At 45.1% G+C, this 25373-nt stretch overlaps 1 protein-coding gene across 1 annotated transcript; it reads left to right on the top strand.

Moving 5' to 3' along the window:
* Nucleotides 1-255: 255 nt before the first annotated feature.
* On the top strand, nucleotides 256-12822 carry SIGLEC6 (sialic acid binding Ig like lectin 6). Its single transcript, XM_054672671.2, has 7 exons — nucleotides 256-524; nucleotides 587-946; nucleotides 1147-1425; nucleotides 2125-2382; nucleotides 3848-3941; nucleotides 4273-4354; nucleotides 11854-12822. The coding sequence occupies exons 1-7, from the start codon at nucleotides 458-460 to the stop codon at nucleotides 12025-12027; spliced, it is 1314 nt and encodes a 437-aa protein (XP_054528646.1). The 5' UTR covers nucleotides 256-457; the 3' UTR covers nucleotides 12028-12822.
* The last annotated feature ends 12551 nt before the right edge of the window (nucleotides 12823-25373 follow it).

Raw genomic sequence — 25373 nt, 5'->3', positions numbered from 1 at the left:
CCTTTCACTGTCCCAGACACTCCCACAGACCCTACAGAATCCTATATCCTGCAGGACTGACTTTCTCATGGCGTGGGATGAGGCTGTGACTCGCTGGGGCCAGGAGTGACCAGCTCCCAGGTGTAAACAGTGGTGCACAGAAAAGCACCTCAGGTGGGCAGGGCCTTGGACACAGGTGTCGCATTCCTCAGATGCCCCGGGAGGCCCTGGTCCGGGCTCTGTTGCTCACAGGAAGCCCCGAGGTGGGAGGCGGGACACAGTCTCTTCTCCTCTGCTCTTCTTTGGGCAGGTCTCTGGGTCGCAAAGTTTCCGTCTGCTCTGTGCAGAGGGAGTGGAGCTCCGAGGGCTTGTGGCTTCGCAGTTCCTCTTCTGTGAACAGCCGAGATCACGCGCTCCTCCCCAGCCACCCGTTCCTCCCCGCAGTCCTTCCCCTCCACTCCCTTCCCCTTCTCTGCTCATGCAGGGAGCCCAGGAAGCCTCCGCCTCAGAGATGCTACCGCTGCTGCTGCCCCTGCTGTGGGCAGGTGAGTGGGCCAGGGGAGAGGTGCCGTGGGGCTGGGCCGAGCTGACCCTCATGTCTCCATAGGGGCCCTGGCTCAGGAGCGGAGATTCCAGCTGGAGGGGCCAGAGTCACTGACGGTGCAGGAGGGTCTGTGCGTCCTCGTACCCTGCAGATTGCCCACTACCCTTCCAGCCTCGTACTATGGTTATGGCTACTGGTTCCTGGAAGGGGCTGATGTTCCAGTGGCCACAAACGACCCAGACGAAGAAGTGCAGGAGGAGACCCAGGGCCGATTCCACCTCCTCTGGGATCCCAGAAGGAAGAACTGCTCCCTGAGCATCAGAGATGCCCGGAGGAGGGACAATGCTGCATACTTCTTTCGGTTGAAGTACAAACGGATGAAATACGGTTATACATCTTCCAAGCTCTCTGTGCGTGTGATGGGTAAGGAACCAGCTCCAGGACTAGCCACAGGGGAAGGTCATGGGGGCCGTAGGGCAGGGCTGGGACGGGAGCCCCGTCTTGGGAGGCGGGTACAATTAAGCATGTTGGGCTCAGAGAAGAAGCTGGACCAGAGACTGGGCTTCCCCCTGGGTGAAACCTCAGACCTCCATCCTGATCCCGCCTCCCCATCTCCCCACCAGCCCTGACCCACAGGCCCAACATCTCCATCCCAGGGACCCTGGAGTCTGGCCATCCCAGCAATCTGACCTGCTCTGTGCCCTGGGTCTGTGAGCAGGGGACACCCCCCATCTTCTCCTGGATGTCAGCTGCCCCCACCTCCCTGGGCCCCAGGACCACCCAGTCCTCAGTGCTCACGATCACCCCACGGCCCCAGGACCACAGCACCAACCTCACCTGTCAGGTGACGTTCCCTGGAGCCGGTGTGACCGTGGAGAGAACCATCCAGCTCAATGTCTCCTGTGAGTGCTGGGCCAGGACGCCCGGGTCCCTGAGGGTGTGGGGGGACAGGGCAGGGCTGAGCCAGAGCTTAAAGTTGGGGACCTGGTTGCCAAAGAGGAGAGCCCCCTTCCCTGTTTTCATGGCTCCTGAGGGGAAGGCCCCATGCCTACCATCCCTCCTCAGGGATGTTGAGGCGGCCACCTCTTTCCACCCCAGATGCTCCACAGAAAGTGGCCATCAGCATCTTCCAAGGAAACAGCGCAGGTAGGAACCAGCCAGTCCTGTTCTCTCCAGGGCCAGATGGAAGCAGAGTGGGGACTAACGGGGATCAATATGAGAAGCCAGGACTAAGGCCTCCATAGACTTCAAAGACCTGAACTGAGTCTTTGCTCACCCCCAGCCTTTGTCGCCTCATCGGCAGGAGCTGCCACACCCCTCGCACTCCCTCTTCTCTCTTGCTTGTTTTCCTACTGCCTCAGGCGTCTCCATGGTCCAGGAATGGCACTTGTCTGCCACGACGCTGTCCGCAGCCCTTGCTCCACTCTCTGCAGGACAGCCTGGGCAGCTCCAGGGAAATGGTCTGGGCTTTTCTGAAGACCTGAGGCCCCCACTTTACTAGTCTCCTCCTCAGAGCTAGTGTGGACCCCACAGGAGGAGAGGGACACCAGTGCCTTGCCCCTACACCCCATCTCTAACTCTCTACACCTCTCTCCCCAAAGCCTTCAAAATCCTGCAAAACACCTCGTCCCTCCCTGTCCTGGAGGGCCAGGCTCTGCGGCTGCTCTGTGATGCTGACGGCAACCCCCCTGCACACCTGAGCTGGTTTCAGGGCTTCTCCGCCCTGAACGCCACCCCCATCTCCAATACTGGGGTCCTGGAGCTGCCTCAAGTAGGGTCTGCAGAAGAAGGAGATTTCACCTGCCGTGCTCAGCATCCTCTGGGCTCCCTGCAAATCTCTCTGAGTCTCTTTGTGCATTGTGAGTGTGGGGGGAGGTGCGCGAGAGTGTGGGCAGCTGGGCGAGAGCTCCATAGTATTCAGAGAAGAGGCCCCTGCTAAGTCCTGTCCTCCCTCCCCAGACCCCTCACAACTGCTGGGACCCTCCTACCTCTGGGAGGCTTAGAGTCCACACTGCAGTGGCTCCTCCCTGCACTGGCAGCTTGGGGAGGGGATGCTGGAGGGATGGGAACAGCAGCCATGGCTCCTTCACAGTCACCCCCAGCCAGCCAGACCCTTGGTCAACAGCTCCCTGAGCCCCTGCCAGGGATTCAGCTCAAGTCTCAGGCTCAGCTTTGTGGCCCAGAACATCCCAGAGCAGCTCTGTCCCAGCTGCTGCCAGGTCAGGAGTCTGCTAAGAGGTGACAATTGGGGGAAGAGAAGCCTGGGTCCTTGTATGAGTTTGCTAGGGCTGCCATAACAAAGTACTTCAAAGTGCATGACTTAAACAATAGGGATTTATTGTCTCACGGTTCTCAAGGTCAGAAGTCAAAGATCATGTATGGTGTTAGAGTTGGTTCCTTTTGAGGCTGTGAGGGAGAATCTCTTCCATGCTCCTTCCCTGGCTTCTGGTGGTTTCCTGGGAGTCTTTGGCGTTCCTAGGCTTGAAGGAGCATTGCCTCGACCTCTGACTTAATCTTCACATGGTGGTGTCTGTGTCCACATGTGCGTCTGTGTCCACATTTTCCCTTTTTTTTTTGAGAGAGGGTCTCACTATGTTGCCAGGCTGGAATGCAATGGTGCGATCTTGGCTCACTGCAACATGGTAATCTGACATATGCAACCTCCACCTCCCGGGTTCAAGAGATTCTCCTGCCTCAGCCTCCCGAGTAGCTGGCACTACAGGCGCCCACCACCATGCCCAGCTAATTTTTATATTTTGAGTAGAGACGGGGTTTCACCATGTTCGCCAGGATGGTCTCGATCTCCTGACCTCGTGATCTGCTAGCCTTGGCCTCCCAAAATGATGGGATTACAGGTGTGAACCACCGCACCCAACCCACATTTTCCCCTTTTTATAAGGACAACAGTCATATTGGATTAGGGCTCACCCTGATCCAGGAACACCTCATTATAACTAATTACATCAGCTATGACCCTTCTCCAAATCAGGTCATGCTCTGAGGTGCTGGGGGTTAGGATTTCAAAATAGGAATTGTGGGGAGACATAATCCAACCCCTAACTGCTCCAGAGAAATGAAGCTGGGAGAAGATGTTTCCAAGGCCCAGACAAGAGTGGCTGGGGGCACAACGTCCTCAGTCTTGCAGTTGGGGGAAGGGGGAGTCATGGAGAGAGAAGAGGCTGGTTCCGGGTTCACAGGGCAGTGAAATGGTGAGTGACTGAGTCCTGGATGGGGGTGGTCACATTAGTGGAAGGTGGAGAGGAATGGCTGTTGGGAGGATGTCCTGGAATTGGAACTGGAGTTCACTCAAAATTCAAATTATAGGGAAACCAGAAGGCAGGGCTGGTGGTGTCCTGGGAGCAGTCTGGGGAGCTAGCATCACAACCCTGGTTTTCCTCTGTGTTTGCTTCATCTTCAGGTGAGAGTGGGCTCCAGGGAGGCACAGAAAGACTTCATGTGGGAAGGGCACGCAGGTGGCAGAATCTCAGAAAACCTGAGTGGAGGAAAATGGGGTGCTTGGGAAAGTCGAGAGTGAGGAAAGGGAGGGTAGTGGTGGTGTGAATTACCCCGTTGACCAGCTGAATCAAGCATGGGGTCTCTTTGAAACCATGGTCCAACTCTTGGGCTCATGTGAGCACCTGGACCTCTTAATTACTTCTGTACTCTCCATAGGGAGTGGGAAGATGGTTTTCTTTTGGGGAAAGAGGCTCCAAATAACCAGGCTGAAAGGCTTAGGGCTGTTCCCTCAGAGTGAAGACTAGAAGGAAGGAAGCAGCCCAGCCAGTGCAAAACACGGATGATGTGAACCCCGTCATGGTCTCAGGCTCCAGGGTGAGTGATAGAGACCTTAATTTCCATTCAGCATTATCCCTTTTGAATGCTGCCCTAAGTAAGGACCCTGAGGCATTTCTTCATTAACACCTGACATTCCCTGCGGTTCCACATGTGACATTTAAAATTTTTGACTCAGTAATAATTTAAAAAGTATTGATTTCAATAATTTAAAATAGTAACATGTGGAACTGAATCTAATAGTTCTGATGAAATACGTACTCCAGTTAATTTGCTGGGGGTATTTATGCTCCTCATATGTCAGATTATCATATTTCCTGGAATATTAGCCTTTTCTTATGGCATTGATTATTGAGAAAAAGAAATGAACAAAACTTAGTCTGTGTCAGGTGCATTAAATACAAGGAATGTGGTAGACACAAGCCCTAGAGTAGACAGCCCAAATCAACCCAAAGTCATTACTGCTCATCACTATTACAATATTACAGGCATCTCTAGCTGCCTGTAATATTTTTTCTTTGGCATTGACCTTGGAGAACCTGATGACTGTGTGTCTTGGGAATGGTTGTCTTATATATTATCTTACCAGGGTTCTCTGAATTTCCTGAATCTGCATGCTGACCTCTCTAGAGAGGTTGGGGACATTTTTGTGGACAATATCCTCCGATATGTTGTTCAAGTTGCTTGCTCTCTCTCCTTCTCTTTCAGGGATGCCAATGAGTTGTAGATTTGGTCTGTTTACATAATCCCACAGTTTTTGGAGGTTTTGTTCATTTTTAAAATTCTTTGTTCTTTTGTCTGCCTGAGTTAATTTGAAGAACCAGTCTTTGGGCTCTGATATTCTTTCCTCAGCTTGGTTTATTCTGCTGTTAATACTTCTGATTGTGTTATAAAATTTTTATAGTGAGTTATTCAGCTCTATCAGCTCAGTTTGGTTCTTTCTTAAGATGGCTATTTCATCTTTCATCTCTTCAATTGTTTTACTGGATTCCTTTGATTCCCTGGAATGGGTTTCTACTTTCTCCTGAATCTCAATAATCTTGATTGTCATCCAGATTCTGAATTTTTCGTCTGTTATTTTATCCATTTCATTCTGGTTAAGAACTTTTGCTGGGGAACTAGTGTGGTCATTATGAGGTAAGAAGACACTCTGGCTTTTAGATTTGCCAGAGTTCTTGCACTGGTTCTTTCTCATTTATGTGGACTCATGTTCCCTTACTTGTGCTGTCATTTGAGTATAGTCAGTTGGCTTTGTTTCTGGACGTTTTCAGAAGGCCAACGCTTTGTGCACGATCTTAATTTATTGCTAAATTCTTGTGCTTAGTTTCACAGTGGGGTATATTAGCAAAGTATTTTTGGTGTTGAAGTTTGGATGTGATCCAGTAGATGGTGCTTAAGCATAATGGCTGGCAGGTAGGCTCTTGTTCAGCCACATGAATCCTCTGTAGTTCCTCACATTTGCAGCCATGCTCCCTCCTAGTGCTCTGAGAGTGTGGGCTCCTCTCTCACTCAAGTGCTGGCTACAGATCTTGACTTGGCACTCAGGCTGCACACTACAGCCCTGCGGTGAGCCCAGGCATTTTGTTTCCTCCCCAGCTTGGAGCAGCAGGGGCAGGGACCTTGGAAGTGCCAGTGGTAGAGGGCTTTTTCCTTGTCTGTTGGGGCTTCATCCTAGAGGAATGCAGAGCTGCTGCCAATTGGAATAATCACCCTGGGTTGAGGCAGCTGTGCTGTGGGCCCAAGCAGGGGGACTTACCTGGTGAAGAGTAACGGTTGGAGGCTCACAGGGAAGAGAGACTGGGCTCCTCTCTGTAGTGCAGCTGTGGCATGCTGGAGGTTCCACCAAATAAATCAGGCTCTTTGTTCCTTCCCTAGCCTGAGGGCAGCAAGGGCAGCATGGCTGCAGCAGCAATGGCAGAGGGGCTGCCAGCTGCTCTGAGAGCTCCACCCCAGAAAGTCACAGAGCCACTGCCAATGGGAACGTTCATCTAGGGGTGGGGCCGCTGTGCTGCAGGCCCCAGCCAGGGGCCCTGCCTGGTGAAGAGCAGGGAGTAGGGGGCCCACAGGGAAGCGAGACTGGGCTCCTTTCCGTATGGTGCTTGTAGTGTGTTGGAGGCGCCAGCAAAGTGATCAAGGTCTTCATTCTTTTCCCAGCCTGAAGACATCAAGGGCAGTACCACTGCGTGGCAATGGCAAAGAGCCTGTGGGTTGACCCTGGGATATCCTCCTCAGAGAAACACAGAACTGCCACCAACTCAGGTGGGGGCAGGGCAGCTGTGCTGGGGGCCCGGGTCAGGATGTCCTTCTCAGTCAGGAGTAACAGGGGCAGGGACCCACACTGATACGGTCTGGCTGTTTTCCATAAAGCAGTTCCGGTGTGTTGGAGGCCAGTGATAGTCCTTATGCTCTTTTCTCCTTCTCCAGCCTCGGGCGAGTAGGAGTGGGAGCTGTGGCAGCAGAAAAAATGGCAGACTTGTCTGTTACCTCTGGGAGCCCTGTCCCAGAGAAGTCGAGAGCTGCTACTGGCCCAAGTGCTCAGGCAGGGGTGAGGTGGCTATACTGGGGTCCCAGGCCAGTGGGCTTTCTCTGGCGAGCTGTAGCAGAGGTGAGGTATGCAATCTGTCAGCTCCTCAGCACCATAAATGTGGTCCCTACCCTGAGAGCATGTGAGAGAACCTGGCCTCTCTTGTTGGTGAAGCTATGACACCTGGTGCCCAGCTGCTCATAGGTCCAAGGCCCTTGGGGCTCCACATGGGCCTGAGCAGTGGCCCTGCCCAGACTCCGCACAGCTCTCCATGTCAGTCTGGAGGCTTCAGGGGATCTCTCATGCCCAGGATTGCAAAGGTCCATGGCAGAAGTGTGGGTCCTTGGGGGCTGTCACTTGCTCACTGTTTCCCCATCATGGGGAGCCTCCCTTGGCTCCATGCCAATCCTGGGGAGCTTCCTTGTCTCATTCTTCTCTGCTCTCCGGGTCATGTTGCTTCCCTGATGAATGTCAACGTGTCCTTCTGGATGGTCTAGTTGGCGAGCTAATGTTTATTTGCCACTCTGTCTCCTCTCCATTAGAGTGGCGCACACTCCATAGTCGATTTTTTAAAAACTCTTATCTCAGTAACTGGTAGTATAAGTACATGAAAAATCAGTCTACCATGGTGAATGTTACATGTGCAATTGCAAAGAATGTGTTTTCTGAAGATACTGGATGTAGTGTTTTATAAATGTCAATTAGGTCAAGTTATTTTACACTAGTGTTCAATCCTTCTATATCCTTAGTGATTCTCTGTCTGCTTATTTTTACAATTTATTTTGTTAAATCATTCTCTGTGATTGGTTGCATATGCACTTAGGATTTTTATATCTTTTAATGAATTGACTTGTTTATCATTATGAAATGTCTTTTTTTCTGGTAATATTTCTTTTCCTAAAATACACTGTCTGACTTAATATTGCCACTCTAGTGTTCTTAATATTAATGCTTGTTTGTTATGCATTTTCCCTCCTCTTACTTTTAACACATGTGTGCCTTCATATGTATTGTGTCTGTCTTACAGATATCACATTTATTCTACCTATTTTATCAAGTCTGCCAATATCTTCCTTTTAATTGGAGTGTTTAGACCATTTATATTTAATGTGATTATTGATTTGGCTCAGTTCAATTCTACCAGATTGCTCTGCTTTATATTTATATTTGTCCTTTTATATTTATCTCCCTTTTTTGCCTTTTTGATAGTTTTTAAATATTACTACTTTTTTTTTTGAGATGAGTCTCACTCTGTCACCCAGGCTGGAGTGCAGTGGCACGATCTCAGCTCATGGCAAGCTCCGCTTCCTGGGTTCACGCCATTCTCCTGCCTCAGCCTCCCGAGTGGCTGGGATTACAGGTGCCCGCCACTGCACCCAGCTAATTTTTTTTTGTACTTTTAGTACAGACGGGATTTCACCATGTTAGCCAGGATGGTCTCCATCTCCTGACCTCATGATCCACCTGCCTCGGCCGCCCAAAGTGCTGGGATTCCAGGCGTGAGCCACTGTGCCCAGCCGACCCTTACTTTTAATCTGTAACTCTTCTTGAGTCCTAACGGAAGGTTTGGGGTGTTTACTGGGCCTGTCCTTATCAGACCTGGAACATCAAATTTGGTTTACCCAGTTCCATCAGACTGCTGAGAGGAGAGTTACTACTTTTATCCTCTAGCAGGGGTGTCCAATCGTCTGGCTTCCCTAGGGCACATTTCTTTTCCTTGTTGGTTTTCAGCAATAGGATTATGACATGCCTAGGTGTGGTTTTCTTTGTTTTTATCTTTCTTGGTATTTGCAGATATTCTTGGATATATGACTTGGTATTGTGAAAACATTTTAATCATTGTTTTTTCCATAATTTTTTTACTCCCTTCCCCTTTCTGGGATCCCAGTTGCACCTGTGTCAGAATGCTTGATATTGTCCCACAGGCCAATGAAGCTGTGCTTATTTATTTTTCGTTTTTGTGTTTTCTTTGTGCTTCAGTTTGGAAAGTTTTTATTGCTATGTTTTTTAGTTCATTGCTATTTTCTTCTGCCGTACCTAATCTGCTATTAGCTTTTCTTTTTAGATATTGCCATTTTTCATCTCTAGAAATTCAATTCAGTTTTTTTTTTTTTTTCCTGAGACAGGATCTCACTCTGTCGCCCAGGCTGGAGTGCAGTGGCATGAACATGGCTCACTGCAGTTTCGACCTCCTAGGCTCAAGTGATCCTCCTGCCTCAGCCTTCCAAATAGCTATGACTACAGGCATGCACCACTGCGCCTGGCTAATTTTTTAAACAAATTTTTGTAAAGACAGGGTCTCACCATATTGCCCAGGCTGGTCTCAAACTCATGGGCTCAAGCAATACTCCTGCCTCAGCTTCCCAAATTGCTGGATTTACAGGTGTGAGCCACCACACCCAGCCCAGTTCTTTATAGTTTTCATTTCCTTATTATGTTCTGTTTTCCTTTAAGTTTTTGTTGTTATTGTTGAGAGAGGGTTTCACTCTTTTGCCCAGGGTGGAGTGCAATGGCATGTTCTCAGCTCACTGCAACCTCCACTTCCTGGGCTCAAGCAATTCTCCAGCCTCAGACTCCCGAGTAGTCGGGACTACAGGCGTGAGCCACCATATCTGGCTAATTTTTTTGTGGGTTAGGGATTAGAGATGGGATTTCACCATGTTGCCCAGGCTGGTCTCGAACTCCTGAGCTCAAATCAATCTGCCCGCCTCAGCCTCCCAAAGTTCTGGGATTACAGGCATGAACAACCATACCTGGCCTAAGTCTTTGAATATGTGTATTTATAGCCGTTTCTAATCTTCTTTTCTGCTAATTCCATCATTTGGTGATATGTTTCTGTTTACTGATATACTTTTCATTGCTTACATTCCACAGCTTCTTCGCATAGGTAGTGATTTTGGTGGCATACTGGACACCGTGTTACATTGTTGATTATCCGGATATTTTAATCTTCCTTTAAAAATTGTTGAGCTTTGTTCTTGAGTGCAGTTAATTTATTAGTGGATTGTCTTGACCATTCAAAGATTTTTACAAAAGCTTTGGTAGGGCGAGTTTATATTTGCCTTCATTCCAGCTTTCTCATAGCTGTTCCTTCTCCAGCAGCACGTACCCAGGCTTTCAGCCTTTCACTCTGTGCATACAGCTTAGTATTCAGCCAAAGATTCAAGGGGACCTCTATGCATATTTTTTGGAGTTCTTTCTCTGTGTAGTTTTTTCTCTCTGTACTCTGCTCTACAAATTCCACCCACATCATTCCCACTTGAACTGCAGTTGCTGCCTCCATAGTTTCATAAGACTCTTGTGTTCCGCTTGGATTTATCCTCCACGTACTGCAGTTTGGAAATTGTCATTTGATCATGAGACTCACCTCATTGGTTTCCTTTCTTTCAGATGTCACAGTCCTGGGCTGCCTGTTTTCCTTGTGAAACACATATTTTACATACTATGTATAGTTTTCTAATTATGCTGGGAGGGTGCCAGTTACTCTACCATAGCCTGAATGAGAACTGACCAAGAATAATTCAAGTCATGATTCCTGTTGTTCAGACCCTCAGGAAAAATTGGTGCTGGGGGAGGTAATACCTAGACTGTCTTCCAAAAGTCTGGGATGTGTGGATGGGGGAAGGTGGCCAGGGGAAGCCCAGGGAGAGGCAATTTCCACCTGTTATTTTCTTCATTCAGTAGGGCTTTTGTGCTGATCTGTCATTTCTCCTGCAGAAATTCACACCTTTAGTCTCGGACTTTGCCACTGATTTGTGTAGCAAGAATGCAGGCAGGAATATATTATCCCAATGATGGAGGAAAGACATGAGCGGAACATAAATCTCATTTCTGTAGCCATTCACGCACTGTCACCAATGCCTCCCTGAACACACACACACACACATACACACACACACACACACACTCCAGTATAAAATATTTTGTTTCCCCAGAGATTTCCCACTTTTTCTTATTTGCTCATTCCATAATTTCTTGTATTGCCTCTTGGTTTATTTGGAGATATAACACACTTAGTGTGTGTTAAATCCCCACTTCGTTGGGAATCATTACATAATTTCTTTACCATGCTTTACTTTCAAGTTTTCAGGGGTGTTGGAAAGAGAAGGTACAGGAGAGGGCGTCCGGTGGCCTGTACTACAGGACCCGGTCTCTGTTCTGTCCTCTAGTACCTGTCTAGGAATCAGATATGCCACTCCTGCCCCTGCTTTATATTTCAAAATATCTGCTATCATGAATTAAAAATGTGATTTTGTTTCCTGTTTTTAACTAACTGCATCTCATAGAAAACCACACTGCCTACTATCTGGGACTGTGTCTGCTTTCTTCATGGCTTAACATCTAGCACATGTCACATGACCTACACAACAATAAGCTGGTTCTGAGTCCTTCTCAGTGGTGCATTTATATAGATGTGTGTCTTTAGGCAACATGTGGAGCCTCTCTTAGCCTTAGTGTTCCTGTTTGTAAGAGGAATGTAATCATGGAATCCACTGCAAAGCATTTTTTGAGAATAGAATGTGACTGATTAATGTAAACACTCACTAAGGGCTTGCCAATCTTAATTATTAAATATTTTAAAATAAATGAATACGGTGGATGTGGTGGCTCATGCTTGTAATCCCAGCACTTTAGGAAGCCAAGGTGGGTGGATTCCTTGAGCCCAGGGGTTCAAGACCAGCCTGGGCAACATAGTAGAACTCCATCTCTACAAAAATTAGCCAGGTGGGGTGCATGCCTGTAGTCCCAGCTACACAGGAGGCTGAAGCAGAAGGATCATTCGAACCCAGGTGTTCAAGGCTGCCTGAGCTGTGATCATGCCACTGCACTCCAGCCTGGACAACAGAGCGAGACCCCATCTTAAAAATAAAATAAAATAAAATGAAATAAAATAAAATAATAAATGAATGGATAAACAATAAAGTTCCATCAGTTCTACTCCCTTTCTGATCCTCGGCTGCTTTCTTTGAGAACCTATTGTCCAGCCCTGAATCTTTTCTTTTCTTCCATTCAGGGTCATCAGCCCCAGTTCCAGACAGGCATAGTTTCAGACCACCCTGCTGAGGCTGGCCCCATCTCAGAAGGTGAGCAGGAGCTCCACTACGCTGTCCTACACTTCCACAAGGTGCAACCTCAGGAACCAAAGGTCACCGACACTGAGTACTCAGAAATCAAGATACACAAGTGAGGAATTGTCCAAAGCCATAACCTTGATTGGAGAGAACATGGTACCTCTCAGTGTATTGGTTACTAGGGCTGCCACAGCAACGTACCACAAACTGAGTGACGTAAACACAGAACTTTATTTTCGGATAGTTTCAGATGTTAGAGGTCTGAGAACAAGGTATTATCAGGGTTGGTCCCTTCTAAGGCCTCTCTTGTTGGCTTGTAGCTGGCTGTCTCCTCCTTGTGTCTTCACATGGTCTTTCCTCTGAGTGTGTTTGTGTCCTAATCTTCTCTTCTTATAAAGACACTAGTCATATTGGATTAGGGCCTCCCCATGACCTAATTTAAATAAATTAACTATTTAAAGACCCTCCAAATACAGTAACCTTCTGAGATATTGAGATTTAGGACTTCCAACATATGAATTTTAGAAGGGAACAATTTAGCCCATAACACTGTGTCCAATTCTTTTAAAATTAATGTTTTTGTTGTCAATGGACTATATAAATACCTTCGTATATATGGCAGACCACAGGACTTCTGTCCAAGAGAACTGAGTTCAACTCCATCTATGCCAGCTATTGAGCAAGTCACTTTATGTCCCTGCTCTGTAAGGCAGGGAAATAATTTCCATCTAACCAGATTATTGTGAAAGGTCAAAGAAAGCATACAGCTAACATACAGCTTTGTTAGCTGTAAAACAGCTAACAAAGGCCCTGACACAAAGGTTTTCATAAAGTCTGTGTATTATTGTAAATGAATGCCTTGTATCTGGATTTGGCTAGCTTTTTTTTTTTTTTTTTCTTTTTTTTCTGAGATGGAGTCCTGCTGTATCTCCCAGGCTGGAGGGCAGTGGTGCGATCTTGGCTCACTGCAAGCTTCGCCCCCTGAGTTCACACCATTCTCCTGCCTCAGCCTCCCAAGTAGCTGGGACTACAGGCACCCACCACCACATCCGGCTAAATTTTTTGTATTTTTAGTAGAGATGGGGTTTCACCATGTTAGCCAGGATGGTCTTGATCTCCTGACCTCGTGATCCGCCCTCCTCGGCCTCCCAAAGTGCTGAGATTACAGGCATGAGCCACCGCACCCGGCTTTGATTAGCTGTTTTAACAGACAGTTTCTGCTGGCAATTTCTTCTAAGGCTAAAAAGGAGTAGGCCCAGAGGCCACAGCACCAGGTGTCTGTGTCACCCCCTGTTCAGAACTCTTCACGACTCCCCAAAATAAGGTTTCCATCCATCATCTTTCTGCTCAAGGCTCTCTACATGATCTTGTCCATCCAGATTTCCCCAAATCAGTTCCTCACCAGTCACCAATACCCCATGTCCATTTCCACAGCTTCCTCTTACAAATCCCAGTCTCCACTCTTTCAGTGAAATTGAAGAAAGCATTTAATGAAGACCAACTATTAAGGAAAATTCTTAAGAGTAGCCATGAAAAATAAAAAGACAGATTACACTTAAAAGACCACAGTTAGCAGTCACTCACGCCTGTAATCCCAGCACTTTGGGAGGCTGAGGTGGGTGGATCACTGGAGATCAGGAGTTCAAGACTAGTCTGGCCAACATGGTGAAACCCCATCTCTACTAAAATACAAAAATTAGCTCAGTGTGGTGGCGCTTGCCTGTAATCCCAGGTACTTCTGCAGGTTGAAGCAGGAGAATTGCTTGAACCTGGGAGGTGGAGGTTGAAGTGAGCTGAGATTGCATCACTGCACTCCAGCCTGGGCGACAGAGTGAGACTCCAACTCAGAAAAAGCAAAACAAAACAAACAAACAAGCAAAAAACCACAATTAGACTGACAGCTGACTTTTTTAGGAGCAATATTGGAAGGCTAAATGCAATAGAAAGATGTCTTTGATGCCTTAAGAGGAATAAATGTTGTTTTAGAAAGCCTACTCAATGAAAACACATTTTAAGACTGAAAGTGAAATATAGATATTTTAAGGAAAACCAAAATATGTGAGTGTTAATAAAGAAAAGATTTCTCAAATAAATTCTAAAACATATAATTCAGGTATTAGGAAAGTGATCCCAGATTAGATTTTTGAGATCCAAAAAAAATGAAAACCTAGGAAAGTAGCAAATATGTGAGCAAAATGAAACAAATACTTGTTGTAAAAATGATGGTTTGTAGAGGGGTCAAACATCAAATGTAATATTGAAATACCAATATTATATAGCCCAGAAACTATAATAACATAAAGTTCAGAAGAGTGTAAATAGAATTTATATTACATAAAGTCTTTATATTTTTCCAGAGAAAATTAAATGTTATGATGAATGTTACATTTGGATAATTTATTATTGTAATCTCGAGGAAATTTACTTAAAGAATCGAAGCCAAGTTTATCACCTGTGAACTAGAGGAAGTATAAAAGGTGATAGAAACATTATTCAGTCAAACCAGAGAAGACAAGAAATAAGAGATTAAAGAAAAAAAGGATGGATAGAACATGTAGAATACAAGTATAAGATTCTGTATTTAGACTCAAATACAGTCTAAGAATCACATTAAGCACAAGTGAATTAAATGCTACAGTTAAAATACCAGCATAGTAAGACTGGGGGAAAATGTAGCTATACGTTGTTTATAAGAGATCTACATAAAAGATAAATATAGGGGGGGTTGTGTGTAGAAGGATGAAAAAAGACATACCATGAAAACCGTAACCAAAAGAAACTGATGTAGTCAGTCAAGTTTCCACTGGAAAAAACAAGTCTGTAGGATGTATGTATTGAAAGATTCAACTATTCACAATAGCAAAGACATGGAATCAACCTAAATGCCCATCAATGATAGAGTAGGTAAAGAAAATATGGTACATATACTCAATGAACTACTATGCAGCCATAAAAAAGAATGAGATCATGTCCTTTGCAGGGACATGAATGGAGCTGGAGGCCATTATCCTTAGCAAACTGACACAGGAACAGAAAACCACATACCACATGTTGACACTTCTGAGAGGGAGCTAAATGATGAGAACACATGGACACATAGAGGGGAACAACACACACTAGGGCATTTTGGAGGGTAGGAGGGTGGGAGGAGGGAGAATATCAGGAAAAAATAATGGGTACTAGGCTTAATACCTAGGTGACGAAACAATCTGTACAACAAACCCTCGTGACACAAATTTACCTATGTAACAAACCTATACTTGTACCCCTGAACTTAAAATAAAAGTTTAAAAAAAGGAACTTCAAAAAAAAGAAAGAAAGACTCATTGCAAGAAAATGGCGTATGCTTTTGTGGGAGCTGGCTAGGCAAGCCCGAGATCTATAGGGAGGGTCATCTGGAAGTCCAAGCTAGGACTTCGTCATGAGCTCAAGCTGCAATCCACAGGGAGAATTTCTTCTTTCTCAGAGAAGCCTCAGTTCTGCACTGAAGGTCTTTCCACGGATTGAATCAGGCTTACCCAGAGTATGAAGCATAATCTTCCTTAAACTGATTATAAATCTTACTCATGTGTACAAAGCATCTTCACAGCAACACCTAGATTAATGTTTCATTGAATATCCTGGAGACTGTTACCTAGACACATTGACACATAAAACTGAATATATCAATATCAGAAAATATGTCTATTACAAAAAGAAGTATTAATGGAGGTAAAAGGGACCACTTCGTAGGGATTAAAGATTCAATCTACTAGGAAGATACATTTGAAATGTACCTGCACATGATAAAATAGCTTCAGAATACATAAGGCAAGAATAGGCAAAGTGAAAACAAAATAGCCTAATCCACATTTATGGAGGGCAATTTTTAACACATATTTTACAATAACTGATGGTACACACAAACAAGAGAATTGCTAAGGATATGCAATATAGTATACATAAATAACATGATTAACAAACTTGGTCTATGGCCATAGGTAGAAACTGCTCCAAACAACTGCAGAAAACATATTCTATTTGAGCACACATGGAGTATTAAAAATTTTTTTTTTACCGTATACTGGGCCAAAAGTATATTTCAACATATGTCAGAGAAGTGAAACCATACAGAATATGTTAATTGATTTCAATGTTATTAAGCTCAAAATAAGTAATAAAACGTAATTATATACCAATGTCTATGTAACTGTACATAATTAGTGGAAACTTAGAAAATCCCTTAAAATAAGTCATAGATTAAATAATCAAAACATACGGCCAGGCGTGGCAGCTCCTGCCTGTAATCCCAACACTTTGGGAGGCCGAGGTGGGCAGATCACTTGAGGTCAGGATTTCAAGACTAGCCTGGGCAACACGGCGAAACCCTGTCTCTACCAAAAAAAAAAAAGTACAAAACTTAGCTGGGTGTGGTGGCATGTGCCTGTAATCCCAGCTACTCAGCAGGCTGAAGCAGGAGAATTGCTTGGATCTGGGAGGCACTGCACTCCAGCCTGGGCAACAGTGAGACTCCATCTTAAAAAAAATTGTCATCATTATCATCATAACACAAATAAGAAATTATTTAAAACTGGATACTGAAAATACTATAAAACTTTTAGAGTAAAACTAAAGCATTTATTAGAGGAACTATATATAACCTTAAATGTATATGCTAGGGTGGGAAAAGCTAAAATTAATAAACTAAGCTTTAATTTCAAGAACTTAGAAAAAGAACAACAAAACCAAAAGGAATTGGAGAGAAGGAAATATCAAATGATAAGAGCACACAGCATAGAAAACATATTCAGTAGAAAGGAACAACATCACGAACGGCTAGTTCTTTGATACAAATAATAAAATGGGCAAACCTCAGTTGCAATTAGTCCAGAAATATAGAAGGCAAAAATAACTAGTATGCAGGAATATAAGGGAGAAAACATTACTTAATGTAATGCAAAATAAGCAGAAAGTAGTAAGCTGTATGAAAAGTTTTGAATATTTATATAAAATGGACAAATTTCTAGGAAAAAATGTGTTACCTGACGCTGTAGGCATGGTTCAGTTTGTATCTGTCCTTCTGACCTCTCAGTCTCAAAATGAAAAGCCAAATGTATTTATGAAATTCTGCCACTAGGGGGAGTTCCTTCAGCCCCGCTCTCAGGTTCACTGTGGTTGAGTTTGTCATGATGCAAAAGTCCACTCCTTGCTGTGCCAGCTGATTGAGCAGAACCACTTGAAAACCAAGATGAAATGTTTTCCTCCTCAAGCAATGGCCATAAAGAACTGCCCATGAGGTCACACATGTGATTTCATGAAAAAATAAGGCAATATCCCAGGAGGAGTTGTAGGAATCTGGGTCACCTGCTCATGTCACTTGGTTGTGATTTCTGGACTTCTTGAAGCCCATCTTGAAGTCAGTTGTATCATATCCAAATTCACTTCATAATGGATTATTGCTTCACATGCCCAACTTTTTAGCTTGATGTGTCACAGAGCACCTACTTCATGATGGGCAGTTTGTATTATATATTCATTTCATATCCCATAGTAAGGGTATCAGTCTCTACCAAGGCCTGGTAATAAGTCAGAAGCTCTTTCTCAAGAGATCCATCATGTTCTCAAAAACAGAGCATGGCTTTGCAACAAAAGTCCTAGGGGTCTTCACTCTGGGGCACACCGACATTCTTAATTATTCCAGATAATTCAAGTATAATTTAATCTTGAGTTATAAACCTCAAGTTGTAAAGCTTCTTATACTACAGCCTGGACATGCTGCAGAGCCTTTCCTTGAACTGAGAACAACTCCAAACTGGAAGTCTTAAGATTTACATAGTAAGTGGGTTAGAGCATCCAATCATAGTTGTACATTTCCTCCAAAATCCAAAGGTGACTATCAAGAATTGAGCTTCTTTGGTAGGGGTAGGATGACCTCCCATTTTATCTCTGATCCTCTTTAAAGCTAATGTGCTCAACTTATCTCTAGAGATTAAGTAATGACGCATTGCCTTTGACAATTCCATCATCCTGATTGAAAGCAGTGTGATTATATCCATTGCAGTATTTCTTTCTGTCATCCCCAATAAACTGATAATAAATCTTAATCCTGTGTACAAAGCACCTTCACAGCAACACCTAGATTAACGTTTCATTGAATGTTCTGGGGACTATAACCTAGAAACATTGGCACATAAAACTGACCATCATAAGTATGTCAATATCAGAAAATATATCTTTTACCAAACAAAGTGTTAATGGAGATAAAAGGGCCAATTTTATAAGGATTAAATATTCAATATACTAGGAAGATACATTAGAAATTTACCTGCACATGATAAAATAGCTTCAGAATATGTAAGGCAAAAGTAGGCAAAGAATGGCTTCAGAATATATAAGGTGAAAAAAAATAGGCTGAACCAGGTTAGTCTTCACAGAGCTTTTCATGGACACTTGTGCTGTCTTTACCAGTATACTACTTGAGGGGTAAGAGCAGGGGAGATGAGGGTACAGGTTGAACTTTTGTCATTTTTTACTTTCCAACATTTTTAACTCTCTAAACCTTTGGGTTATTTTTTCTCCATTATGCCAAGAAAGTTCTGACATCATCCTCGTTAAATTTGGGTCATTGTTGAGTCCATTTTCATTGGAATATAGTGATAATATTGTTTCAATCAAACATAAAGCAAATTCCTTCATCCACCTGAGAGCTTCTTGAGCCAAAACATTGTATCTGTAATCTTTTGTTAGTACACCCATATCAATACATTTGGCTAAGCCAGTGTAATATTTTATCTTTGTTGGTCTAAGATTCCTAGTGTCCACTTTAACATATATTTTTCAGGTGTCTGCTGATATAAATCAGAGAATCCAATAATTCCTTTAGAATGTAAGATCTTCTCAAGAGTCGGGCATTGCATTTACCCCATGGAAGAGACTTGCATTTTATTCTTGATCTGGAATGAATAGTGATTAGGATGAGTTTTGAAGAGACTCAGCACCTTCCTGTGCTTGGACAATCTCTCCAAGCAGAATTATTCAAGTCTTCCAGTAAGGAAAGACTAATCTCTCCAGACCAAGGAAATCAGGCTATATTCTGGTATCAAGAGAGTTTCAAAAAGTCTTGGGGCAAGCGGGGTGAAGATTTTCAACTTTATCCAAAGACCATGCATAGGGGTCATCCACATGTTCTTGGGTACTTGATCTTCATACAAGACCCCTTTCCAAGTCCAAGCCCCTCAGTCCTTTCCAATAACTGCCCTAAATTTCCTATAAGAAGTGCAGACAAATCTTTAAATTCAAATTATGTCGTAATTCTTCAATAAATACAATTAAATTTGGGGCCTGATTTTTTTTTTGCAAGATTGTCCCCATAGTCAAATGACATGAAATTGTTTGAAGTCATAAGGCATTTCTGTAGTTTACAACCATAACTTGACCTACGAGGTAAGACCTGAGCTTGGCACTTGCCCTTTGCAGGTTTTCCAGCAGAGTTAGGAGCAGAGAGTTTACCACACAGTCTTTGTGGTCATTAATGCTCACACAGCAGTGAATAGCATCGCCATTCGATCCTTCAAGGCATTTGCTTAATAGCCACTCAATCATAGGTAATTAATTAATCATGATGGCACTGTATGTGGAATTCTACGAAACATTTAAAGGAGAAATAATATCAAACTTTCCCAGACTCCCTCAGTAAATAGAGAAGGAGAAAACACTCATTTCCTGAGGCAAAATTCAAACCTGATACCAAAGCTTCATGAGGACGTTACAAGAAAAGAAAATTGCAGACCACTGCACCTCATGAACATAGAAAAGTCTTCATTTAAATATAAGTAAATCCAATCCAACAAATAAAATTGACATAATACATGATGACCAAGTGGGGTTTCACATCCAAAAATAAATGTAATTCACCACGCTAACAGAATAAAAGAGAAACATCAAATGTGCCTCTTGATTACTCCAGAAATAATGCTGGGCAGAATTTAAAACACATTTATAATTTAAAACAATCTCAACAAATTAGGACTAGAAGAGAAAAACTTCGATTTGATTAAGAGCATCTAAAAACCTGCAATTAGCATCATACGTAATAAAGAAATATTGAACACTTTTTCCCCTAAGATTGGGAGAAAGGAAGGAATATCTGCCCTATTATTTCTATTCGACATTGTAGTATAGATCCTAGCCAGTGAAATTAACTAAGAAATAAAAAATACAAGGCCAGGCACGGTGGCTCCTGCCTGTAATCCCAGCGCTTTGGGAGGCTGAGGCGGGTGGATCACAAGGTCAGGAGTTGGAGACCAGCCTGACCAACATGGTGAAACCCTGTCTCTACTAAAAATACAAAATTAGCCAGGCGTGCCAGCACATGCCTGTAATCCCAGCTACTAGGTAGACTGAGGCATGAGAATCGCTTGAACCCGGGAGGCAGAGGTTGCAATGAGCTGAAATCACACCACTACACTCCAGCCGGGGCAACAAGAGCAAAACTCCATCTAAAAAAAAAAAAAAAAAGTTTAACTGACAGGCCGTGTGGATAGATTGCATATGGGAATTGGAAATCAGGATGACACTGGGATGCAGGCAGATGCAAACAGATACCACTTGATACTGATGCTCAGACATCCCAAAGGGCCAGAGGGAACGCCCCCTGCAGGAATTTTGAGGAGAGAAACACTGAGTGCTGCCTGGAACATGTGAGGCTGGAGATGCCCACTTCATTTCCTGGAGTAGATGCCACAGAGACAGGAAATGATCAGGGTTTGGCATCCAACTTTACCAGTCATCAGCGAGTCTCTTGGTTGTCATTATCATGTGCCTTCATGGTCGTTTTTTGTTTTTTTGTTTTATTTTTGATTTGGAAACAACTACAGATTCATAGGAAGTTGCAAAGAAATGTACAGGGAGGACCCACACACCCTCCCCTCAGCCTCCCTCACTATCATCATAGGATATGAGAATATGATGATCTGAAAATCAAAGAATTGACATTGGTAGCTTGTGTTTTTAAAACAGTATATGAAATAGGACCCTTTTCATATTTTGCATTTCAAATAGGACATGTTGGAATAGGATGGATTCCAACAGTTAGGTGTCAGGAACAGAGAAGGAACCCTTAGAAAGATAAGGAAGATGGTTAGGAAGGTAGAAGGAGGCATGAAGTTTCTAGTATGTTACATATAGTTTGATCCAGGCAGGTGACTTAGGAGTATGTGTGTGTTGCCCACAACTGGTGCAAGGTGGCAGCTCTAGGTGGCCCAGAAGTCAATCTATGAAGTGTTTTAAACGGGAATGAGTGACTGAGCCTAATGCTACTGAGAGAGAGGCATCCAAGTGAGATGAGAATAGAAATTGTGCAGGTGGTTCAGCACTTTGGAGGTCGTTAGTAATCCTGACCAGAATGGTTTGAATGATGTGGTAGGGACAGAGCAAGATGAAATAGGGTGGAGAGGAAATGAAGGAAGACATTTCCTCAGAGAAATCCTCCTGTGAAGGAAGAGGGAACCCACAAGTTTGCAGGGAGACAGGCACAGGGGCTGATGGGCTCAGAAACTTTTCCAGGACCCTCTTGGCAGCACCTCCCAGGAGCGAGAAGGATCAACCCACAGCAGAGCCACTGAAGGCCCCTGACCCCCTCTCTCCCTTTCTCTTCCTATCAAACCCAGCTCTGCTTCAATTCAGCTGTGCACACAGATGCTGCCTGACCCCACACTGTCCTCCCCTCGTGCTGAAGTCCATAGATCCTCATTCTCACCACGGGGATCAGCTCTAAGGTTAAAAGGGAGATCTAACCCAAGGGGGGCCACACTCTCAGTGGAGATGGTGAGGCCTCTGAATCCACTGGGGAGTCCCAGATTGTCACCTTTCAGCCTCAAGGTGGCAGGGGGTCCTCTCTCCCTTCTCTGGCCCATGGGCAACTGAGAACAATGGCATAGAAAAATCCACAGGAGGACGGAGACGTTACCACTTTCCTGGTTCCTGTCAGCTGGTTCCATATGGGTATGAAATGCCCAAAGGCAGAAGTGGGGCTGGGCCTAGGATTGCAGGACTTCAGGGGTCATCACACCCACACCCTCCTCCGTTTACACCTTCCTGTGAGAGGCCTTTTTTCTGAGCTCTGTGGATGGAGGGGAGGGTGTGATATTTCCCAACATGAGCGTTCCCAGGAAAAAGATAACTTTTTTTTTTTTGGAGAATACACATGTTGGTGGCTCATGGGGAACCAGAGATCAGAGAAAAGGGGAGGGTCAATATTAGGGTCTGAATTGTGTTCCTCTCCCCAACCAAATTTATCTGTTGAAATCCAACGTCCAGTACCTAAGAATGTGACTGTATTTGGAAACACATCTTTAAAGAGATACGTCTGTCCCTTGGTATTAGTGGGGGAATGAACCCCCCTTGGATACCAAAACCCATGATGCTCAAGTCTCTGATAGAAAATGAAAGAGTATTTGCATATAACATAAGCACATCCTCTTCTATACTTGATATAGTTTGAATGTTTGTCCCCTTCAAATCTCATGCTGAGGCTGGGTGCAGTGGCTGATGCCTGTAATCCCAGCAATTTGGGAGGCCGAGGTGGGAGGATCCCTTGAGCTCAGGAGTTTGAGACCAGCCTGGTCAAATGGCGAAACCCCATCTCTACTAAAAATACAAAAATCAGCTGGATGTGGTGGTGGGTGACTCTGAGGGCTGGGGACACTGGCCCTCTCTCCCCAGGAGCCATATAAATGGAAAAGGTGGAGCCAGCATCCTCCAGACCCCTGACCCCCAGCCCAGACACAGGGACCCAGATCCCTGTGTCCAACCCTGACCCGCATCCCACTGCCCTCAGGGAATCCCAGTCAGGGGCCTGGGCGTCCTGGCCCAACACTCACAGAACACATTGAGTTGGATGTTCCTGTTTGTGGTCACACCAGCCCTCGGTAAAGTCACCTGACAGGTGAGGCTGGCGTCGTGGTCCTGGACTGTGGAGGGCACCGAGGTGGAGCCCAGTGGGAACATGGAGGCCCCATCCAGGTAATTGTCGGAGGCATCCCCTGCTCACAGGCCCAAGGCACAGAGCAGGTAGATTGCTGGGGCAGCTGACTCCAGGGTTATTGGGATGAAGATGTCGGGCCTGTGGGTTGGACCTGTGGGTCAGGGCTGGTGAGGAGAAGGGGACAAGCAGGATTAGGACGGGGATCCAAGGTGCCACCCAGGGGGAAGCTCAGGCTCTGGTCCAGTTCTTCTCCTGAGCCCATCAACACCATGCCATCCCAGGATGGAGATCCAGTCCCAGCCCTGCCCTGCCGCCACAGCACCTTTGCTTATGGCCTCTCCTGGAGCCCATGCCTTACGCATCACATGCATGGACAACTGGTTAATTTTGTATCTCCATTTCATATTTCCTCCCTCCACGTGAAAGAAGTATGACCCCTCAGAGAGCAGTCATTGATCTGTCGGTCCCTGGAGAGTTGCAACTGTCCCTGGGTCTCCTCCTGCACTTTTCTATCTGGGTTGTTTGTGGCCACTGGAGCATCTGAGGCTGGAAGGGCCACTTCCCCTAACCAATAGCTGTGAAGTGGGTCAGAGTCAGTCCAGCTGTCTTGGGGGTAGCAGAAGGAGCAGGGCACATGGACACCACCAAGGGTGGAAGGACTCCTTTCCCTTCCTCCCCAGTCCCCAGCCCACCTTGCCACTTGTCCTCTGGGTCTCCTGGGGGCTGCCTGGCCTCGGATTTGCTGAGCTGGTCCTTCCAGAGCCTCCTCCAGGGAAGAGAAGAGGGAGAGCTGTGTCTGTCCTGGGGGCATGGCTATGGGTGCAGAGGGGTTTGGGGGCTCTCCCTCTGGCCCCCAATTTAGAGGTCATTGAGGAAACAGCAATGAAAGTCCACAGGGAACTCCCCTTATCTGGGCTACCAGCAGTGGTGGTGATGGATGCAGGGGAGGAACAGTTGCTGGAGGGGGCTGGTCGTCTCAGATAAAATACAGGATGCCTGCTTGAAATGGACTTTCAGATAGAGAATAAATAATATATTTTTTTAGCATAAGTATGTTCCAAATATTGCATGAGGCATGCTTACGCTAAAAAAAAAAAAGGTTTTATCTGAAATTCAAATTCAACCACATATGTTGCATGGTTTTTCTTTTTTGTTTTGATAAATCTGTCCACCTTAGGCTGGTGTCAGCCCCACGCCTTCATGCTTCCTGGTGAACTCACTGACCTTTGGTCTCCCAGAAGTACCCTCCCACCCCCACTAGGCCTTAGTCCACTTCCCAGTCTCCCTTCCTCCTCTGTCATTCAATTGGGCAATGCTTGCAACAGCTTTTGAGATCTGAACACTTGTACTCAAAGGTAACACTGAAGGCGAGAGTTTCAGGCAACATGAAGGGCTTGGGGTATGTGGGGTGAGTGGAGTAAACTCGGCAAGATATTGTCCCCTCACTTGGCACTTCCTGAAATGACTCTGTTTTGGTCACGGAGAGACAAGGAGCTCATCCCTCAACCTCCATGCACCGGGAGTACCAAACAGATGCTGAGTTAAAGAGGATAGATGGAGGTGAATCTTACATGGCATATGAGCTCCAGGGACCCCAAGTTGGTAAACGAAGACTCTTAAAAATAGAAAAGCACTGGGGGTCTCCTAAGTGACCCAGATGCTGGAGAGATATTCAGGACAGGTCCTGGGAAGGGAGTGGTCAGCTCTGTGTAATGGAGGAAAGTCAGGAGAGGCCTTCTGGAGGAGGTGACCCCTAGCTGTTCCTGTCTCCGCCTTGTCCTTGTTCTCTTATCCACTTTGTTAGTCACTCAAGCTCTCATAGCAACGTGCCACAGGCAGAGAGGCTGAAACAACAATTTTTTTTTCTCACGGTTCTTGTGCTGAACATGTCAGCAGAGTTGGTTCCTTCTGGAACTCTCTGCTTGGCTTGTAGCTGCTGACTTCTCTCTGTGTCCTCACATGGTTTGTGTGTCTCTGTGTCCTAATCTTCTCTCCTAGATGGACAGAAGTTATATTGAATTAGGACCCATACAAGTGGCCTCATTTCAAATGGATACAGTGCACCCTCCATATCCACCCATTCCATATCCTTGGATTCAGCCATCTGGGGATCAAAGATATTCAAAAAAACAAAAACCAATAAGAACAACAACACAATCATGAAAAATAATACAATTAAAATACATTATAACAACTAGCTGCATAGCATTGACATTGTATTAGGTATTATCAATAATCTGGAGAGGACTTAAAGTATTGTGTTAGTCCGTTTTGCATTGCCGTAAAGGAATACCTGAGACTGAGTAATTTAGAATGAATAGAGGTTTATTTGGTTCACATTTCTGCAGGATGTACAAGTAAGGAATCAGCATCTGCTCAGCTTTTAGTGAAGCCTCTGAAAACTTCTAATCATAGCAGAAGGTGAAAGGGGAGCAGGCATGCCACATGGTGAGAGAAGGAGCAAGAAGAGACACCAGGCTCTTTTCAACAACCAGCTCT

This window comes from Pan troglodytes, chromosome 20 (genome assembly GCF_028858775.2).
Source record: "Pan troglodytes isolate AG18354 chromosome 20, NHGRI_mPanTro3-v2.0_pri, whole genome shotgun sequence".
Lineage (NCBI taxonomy): Eukaryota > Metazoa > Chordata > Mammalia > Primates > Hominidae > Pan > Pan troglodytes.
Note: the sequence above shows the minus strand (reverse complement) of the source record. Positions and strands in the feature narration are given on the sequence as shown.

Coding starts and splice junctions, on each gene's coding strand:
- SIGLEC6 (XM_054672671.2), top strand. CDS start 458: ATGCAGGGAGCCCAGGAAGCCTCCGCCTCAGAGATGCTACCGCTGCTG. Junction 525..586: donor GCTGCCCCTGCTGTGGGCAG/GTGAGTGGGCCA, acceptor ATGTCTCCATAG/GGGCCCTGGCTCAGGAGCGG. Junction 2,383..3,847: donor TCTGAGTCTCTTTGTGCATT/GTGAGTGTGGGG, acceptor TTCAAATTATAG/GGAAACCAGAAGGCAGGGCT.